Below are 7,187 nucleotides of genomic sequence, written 5' to 3'. Positions count from 1 at the left end.
CGATCGAGCAGTGTTCCAACGATGGTGGTTAAGTGATCTGATGGTATTGTTCTGGTAGAGTTTTAAGATTCTTCAAATCTCTCTTAAATAAAAAATTGCACTGAGAAATAATTTTCTTACAATCAAATATATTAAAATATCATAATAAAAATTTTTAATCTGATTTTTTTTCAAAATATAAATTAAATAACTTTCAATTGGAGCCTCTCCAAATGGAATAACCAAAATAAATGCTTTGTGGTCAATATCCACAACATTTATTTTTTCCGGCGTGATGGGCAATATGATAATTAGAGCTTGCGTGGATCCGACTCAATATCCGCCAATTTGTCATATTCAAAGCCATTAAAATAAAACTGTCAAGTCTCAAATAAAAACAATGTCTTCAGTTTTATTTTGGAAAAAAAAAATCCTATAATGTAGTGCTAATAAAAAATATTTTTAAAAATAAATGCCAAAAAGATATTTTTATAATTGGTGCGTCCTCGAGTATTCGCGAATACAGAGAAATATAAAGTTTAACATCTTAGCTTTATACGAAGATCCAACACACAATCAGATAAAAGTGAGGGTGCAACATTCATAAGAGACACCAAGAATTTTACGTGGAAAACCCTGAAAAGGGGAAAAACCACGGGGCATGACCCAGTTTGAATGAATCCACTATTATTTGTAGTCGAGTACAAATGAGGCCCTTCATTGGGGGAAGGTCTTAGCTTGATGTAATAAATATACATCATTAAGAGTGAGTTATATGATGGGACTTGAAAGAATCACAATTTATACATCTGTTTGGTCGATAAAATCATAGTCGGTGGCGACGGAGGTCGGAAAGACCGTAGTCTGGTGACGGTGGTCGGAGAGACTGTAGTCAGCGGGTGATAGTTGTTAGAAAAGACCGTTGTTTGACAATGAAGGTCGGAAGGATCACAATCTAGCTATGGAGGTCGGAAGAACCATAGTCGGTGAGTGAAAGTGGCCAGAAAGGTTGTTGTCTGGCAACACATGTCAGAAGGACCGTAGTCGACAGGCGACAGTAGTCAGAAAAACTATTGTCTTGTGAAGAATGAGGGGCTTTCTCCCCCCTCAATGAAGAATGAGGGGCCTATTTATAATTTTCTGAGAGTGGCATGACCAGTAAATAAAAAAAGATCAAGGATGAATTGAGAGTGGTTTGAATGGACGACCGAGCTTGAATCCCTCAATTGTGAACCATTTATTGGATATTTGAATGTCTTAATGATATCAAAATTTGATGATTTTGGGCTCGTTGGATTCGTCTCGTCGAGCCACTTGATTTGACTATAAGCATGTCATGTTTAAAAACCGTTTGGTAATCCAAATTATGGTTTTACCCTTTCAAATATGCTTCAAGTCTTCAATTTTTACCCATTTGGGCTCGGATTGAGTTGATTTGGTGTCATTGAGTTTGTATTTTTGAGACGTTCAATTCGACTATAAGTTTGCTGAAATCAGAGTTTAGATGGTCCCCAAATTAAATTTTGAAGTTTCCAACTCGATATTTGCCTTGAGATTGGTGCTTGATCAATATAATTTCTTGATGATATATCAATAATTATTCTAAATATATAAAAATTATCAAAATATCATATTTTAGTCTTTTATTTATTTCATAAATTATATATAATTTCATAAAAATTTGGAATAGAAAGTAAGTTTAGAAATATAGATGAAATATTATTAATTTACAAACAATAACATTTAGATAATAATAATAATAAATAATAGCAAATGTCCTATGAAGAAAATTGTGAAGCTTATTTTTTTAATTATTTCACAAAGAAAATGTCCAATGAAGACAAGAAAATTTTATACTATAAAATTAGTTTATAAATCAATAAAAAATCTATCACAAACGAAAACTTATCTGTAAAGTATTTGCGAGTAAGTTCATTAAAATAAATTTTAGGGATTTCATCAATATTTTTTTTATCTGCATTATTTTTTTTCTATATAAAGAAGGAAAAGTCATTTTTCTTATTGAGTCTTACTTAAAAATAAATATTCGTAAGAAAATTACAACTAAATATAGAGCAAAGCAAGAGCTATTATACAGCAAGATGAGCTATAATCACCTCTAACTTGATCTTGATTACTTAAATGAGTTCATGTTGAAGCTCGAGCTTAATTATATGAGTTCAAATAGGCTCATGAACAAGCTCATTTAGTATTAAAGAAAATAAATAATTTTGATTCAAATAATTATCATAATAAATATTTAAATGATTAAAATTAAAAGAAAACTAATAAAAATCACTTGATAGAAAAAAGATATAATTCAATTAAACTCTTAAATTATAATACATGTTAAGTGCATTTTACATTAATATTTCTTTGACGAGTTGGTTGATGAGCTAACAAGTCAATTAAACTTGTAAGGGCTGGTTCAAAGTTGACTTACTTGCTCGTGAAGTTCGGCTCACGAGCTTGATAAGCTGAGCTCAAGCTCAAGAGTCACCTTGACTCACACCATAGTAGTGATCTAGTGATCAGTTATGTGATCTTGTATAAATTTTTTGTATATTTTGTACATTAATTTCTTTTTGTTCTTGTACTTTTTTACTAACTACACTATAGGATTAGATTTCCCTGGATTCCCAAATTAATTATTTATTGCGGATTATGGACGTTGTCCGGAGGCGAATTACAACGCGTCATATCACTCGTTTACTACATATCGGTGTCGATACCGCTGTGAGCCAGGTGACATGATTTGTTGTAATTCGCCTCCGGACGATCCGAAATCCGCACAGAATAACTTATCGTGTTTTGAAGAGGATGGAAGGCTGCTATAGCCTTGGTGCGTAGGAGAAATTATTATGTGGGGAGATCGGACGCAGAATACAGTATGGACATTCTAATTATTCTACGATCCGCATAAAATAATTAATCGGTGCAGAGAGGAGGCCGAGATAATTACTACCTTGGGCGAATAAGATGAGAGATTCTGTGATCCCAAAGGGAAAAGTCTGGAATGGAAAGCGCGCATGGCTCCAACAAGGTTGCACACTTGCATAGCGTAGGCCGTGAAGAGAATGGAAGTTTTAATGGCGGAAAGTGATATTCTTGTTGTTGTTTAATGATTTAACTGGTTTAAATCCTCCATTTAAGCGTCATTCTCATAAAATTCACCAAAAAGCGCAAGAAAAAAAAGGGAATTTCAAACATATTTTTCATATGAATAAATATTAGTAAATGCAAAAAATTAAGCCTAGCCCTACCTCTGTTCTTACAGTTCTAATAAGATGGATGATATGCTTCATGTGAAGGTTTGGGATTTTTTACCACAGTGAGAGAATCAGTGACGGAAAATGAGATCTCCGCATTAAGATCTCTACATCCTCTTTCCGTCTGTGTGTGTAACACTGAAATGAGATCTCTATTTGCCATTTGAAATAACGGTGAATCAGTAATCTTCGAACATTTTGGCAAGTTTAAAAAACAGATCAAGAGAGAAAAATATATAAATTTTGAAGAAAACTGAAGATTTCATTCGTTTATTTACAGTTAATCCGAAACCTCGTCGTCGTGAACAAAAAACAAGCGTGGACAGTTGAACATAAACAATTCAAGCAGGACATTAGAGATATCGAGAGAGAGAGAGAGAGAGAGAGAGAGAGAGAGAGAGAGAGAGAGAGAGATTCGTATCAAACAATAGCTACAAAATCGTCGGCTGCAGTAGAGAAGATGGGCGAAAGAACTTAACAGTAAAATCAAATCAGTGGCACCCAAAAATCAACGAACTGCAGACGCCACCGCGTGAGCCCACAAACGGAGATGATCCTTCATATCAATCCCATCGCCCGCGACCGGAATTCGCCAGTTCCTCAAAAGAACATTACGCCTTTCCTCCTCCGCCTCCGCAGCATCCCACACCTCGGATAGATACGGCGCCCTCGGCACCGCAGCCTCCTCCGCAACATCCGATGCCGAAGAGGATGTTTCCTCCACCGAATCCGCTCTATCCAAAGCCGCCTCCCTCAGCCGCTGGAGCCCCGGAACGATCAAAATCAGCCGCGGATCCGCCGCCTCAGCATCCGGGAATGTGAATCCTAGATCCATAAGCCCCTTCAGTTCTTCAAACTCCAGATCTGTGAGGCTCTTGCTCTCTCCCTTCAGCTCCCGCCTCCTCAGCCCCCGCCGATCCAGATCACTCTTAAATCTTCGTTCTCTGCTTTCGCCGGCCGGTGGCGCTATCCGATACGGATACTCGGCATCTACCTTGCCAGAGAAAATAGTATGGAGCTTGGGAGACTGGACTTGGAGAACAGGGAAGGGAGCGAGCTCGTCACTTTTAGATCGGCGGTGGCGGCGGAGTAAAAGGTCCGGGGGAGGCGGACGTAGTGAAGGCTCTGATGACAAAGATTCGTCATAGCCTGTATCAAAGGAGATCGCCGGAGCTACAGGAGCCGTATGCGGCAAACTTTTCCGGTGGAGAATTAGGGTTTGGAACCAGTAGTGGTCCAACAGGGCAAGGAGGCCGTCTTCAGCTTCCATTTAGGAGAGAGAGCTGCCTTGCACTTTCAGGGAAGCTTGGACTCGGCTTTTATATGCAGAAAGAATATATTCACGATATGAGATTACCTCCAGGTGTCAACTTATTTGCGGAAATGCCACTCTGAGTTTGGCTTTTGAAGGGGAAATAATCACGTTCTAATAATAAAGAATTGCCTTCATTTAATGGCAATTATCCAATCATCAACGGCACTGGTAACGTGGGTCCCACTTTCGGCAAATGTCGTAAATTTTTGAAGGGTCTGGAAGGTGGGTGTGGGACCAGCGGTAGATACTTTCCCGGCTGTGAGGGAATCATTCTGATCAGCTAGAGTAAAGAAAACAGGAATACACTTCTTGCCGCTTCACTTTCTACAGAGACTGACACGTACCCAATCTCATTTTGTTTTTCAAAAATTAGGTACAAATATGCCCATTTTCATTAAAAATAAAAAATTATAAAAGAATTACAACTTTTTTGTAAGAAAAAACTTACAAAAAATGTAAAAGAAAAGAAAAGAAGCCTTATAATATGTCTCATCTAGGCGTGTAAGTGAACCAAGCGGTTCGAGCTTGACGTTATAAGAAGCTCACAAGTCGTGCTTATAGAGACAAGAATTTGAGCTCGAGTTTATAATTATGCTTGCATATTAAATAAGTTTAAGCTCAAGCTCAGTTGGCTCAGCTGGCTCAAGTGTCAACTCATTGAGTCATTTGATTAACTTAAAATATATTTTAATTTAATTTAATATAAGAGCAATCTAATGCTACAAATGATTTAAAAATCAAAGCCCTATAAAAATTTTAATAAGCACAAAAAAGAATAGTGATCAATTTTAAGATTGTCAAAAATAGGAATAATAGGCTGTTTGGTAGGGAGTCGGAGGTAAGAACCGCTCCTAGGCCTACGCAAACTACAAAAGAGAGATCACAAGGTGCCAACGTAACTTATGGACTTCCAAATGGCAAAGAAGAGGTAGATGTGGTATGTGGTTAGTTATGGAATGAGGAAAATAAAATTCTCTTATAGTTTGTTAGAGGTTGCTTTAGGCTTCATTTGTAACAGCTTTTTTATCATTTTTAAAGAAGCTTTCCAGTACTAAAATTTATACTAAAAAACTACTTTATTAAATAATAAGAAAATTCTCCCAAACAAAGCATTAGAAGAACAAGTGTCATTATGCGAGGAGCTAATAAAGTGTAGCGAGGAGAGTAAAGTATAGAAGTAGTTTATATAAGTATAATAAAGAGCATAAATATGAAATACTAATATATTTTCTTGTTCATCTTATCCTTTTTTTTTAATATTATCATTTCAATAGGTATGAACACCTCAAACTATCGAAATAGTATTGTTACGTCCAGGAGTATTCGTGGCGGTAGAGAAATATAAAGTTTATCGTCTTAGCGTTGTACGAAAATCCGGCACGCAATCAGATAAGAGAGATGGTCTAGCATTTATGAGACACCAAGATTTTTACGTGAAAAATCCCTGAAAAGGGGGAAAAACCACGGGGCCTAGCCCAGTTTGAATGAATCCACTAGTATTGCAAACGATTACAAATGAGGCCATTCATTGGGAGAAGGCCTTAGCTTGATTTACATTTTATAGAGTACATTACATGATATGAATACAAAGAATCACTATTGATATGCTCGTTTGGTTGGGAGGACCGTAGACGGCGGGCGACGGAGGTTGGAGGGCTTGTAGTCGGTGGGCGACGTAAGTCAGGAGGACCGTAGTCGGCTGGCGATGGAGGTCGGAAGGACTATAATCGACGGGCGACTTAAGTCAGGAGGACCGTAGTCGACGGGCGACAGAGGTACTTCGGAAAGATTGTAGTCGGTGGACGACATAAGTCAGGAGGACCATAGTCGACGGGCGACAGATGTCGAAAAAACTGTATTCGGTGGGCAACATAAGTCAGGAAGACCGTAGTCGGAGGGCGCCGGAGGTCAGAAAGACTGTAGTCTAACGACGAAGATCAGAAGTACAACGTCAGGTAGAAGTCCAACAATGGAAAGAAATCCATTTTAGCGTAGACGTCCAGCGAAGTCTGATAACCGGTAGAACTCCGGCGTCGGGTAGAAACTTGGCGAAGAGTGGTGGCAGAGGAGAACTCCGGCTTCACTTAGGCGGAGTTTCGGCGTCAGGAGGGAACTCTGTTGCAAATTGGGAAGAATTTCAGCATCACGTGGAAGTTGGGCAGAATTCCTGCGTTCTCCTGAATATCACGCATAATCCCGACGTGTTCGGGCGGCTGGACGAAATCCGATGGTGGTCGAGGAGGAGAGGATTCTCCCTTTCCCCTTTTTCTTCTTCTTTCCTTCTTCTTCTCTCTCTTCACTTGAGTCCCCTTTGTGTAGAATGAGGGCTCTATTTATAGTTTTTCTAGAGTGACATGGCTTGTAAATAGGTGTGAGATCATGGGCGAATTGGGAGTGGTTGAATGGACGGCCGATATTGAACCCTTCGATCGTGCACCGTTCGTTGGACATTTGGATGCTTTAATGATGTCGGTTCGTTGGACATTTGGAGGCTTTAATGATGTCGGAATTTGGAGATCTTGGGCCCGTTGGATTCGTCTCGTTGAGCCGCTCGATTCGAGCATAAGCTCGTTAAAATCGGAGACCGTTTGGTAAATCAAATTGCGGTTTGAACCTTCCAACAG

At 38.7% G+C, this 7,187-nt stretch overlaps 1 protein-coding gene across 1 annotated transcript; it reads right to left on the bottom strand.

Moving 5' to 3' along the window:
• Positions 1 to 3,454: 3,454 nt before the first annotated feature.
• Positions 3,455 to 4,552, bottom strand: LOC110104864. Its single transcript, XM_020834135.2, has one exon. It carries the CDS (start codon positions 4,516 to 4,518, stop codon positions 3,757 to 3,759), a length of 762 nt encoding a protein of 253 aa, XP_020689794.1. The 5' UTR covers positions 4,519 to 4,552; the 3' UTR covers positions 3,455 to 3,756.
• Positions 4,553 to 7,187: the final 2,635 nt, after the last annotated feature.

The sequence above is a fragment of the Dendrobium catenatum genome, unplaced genomic scaffold (assembly GCF_001605985.2).
Source record: "Dendrobium catenatum unplaced genomic scaffold, ASM160598v2 original_scaffold_172381, whole genome shotgun sequence".
In the NCBI taxonomy this organism is placed as follows: domain Eukaryota; kingdom Viridiplantae; phylum Streptophyta; class Magnoliopsida; order Asparagales; family Orchidaceae; genus Dendrobium; species Dendrobium catenatum.
The sequence above is the reverse complement of the archived record's forward strand: the minus strand, read 5'-3'. Positions and strand labels throughout refer to the sequence as shown.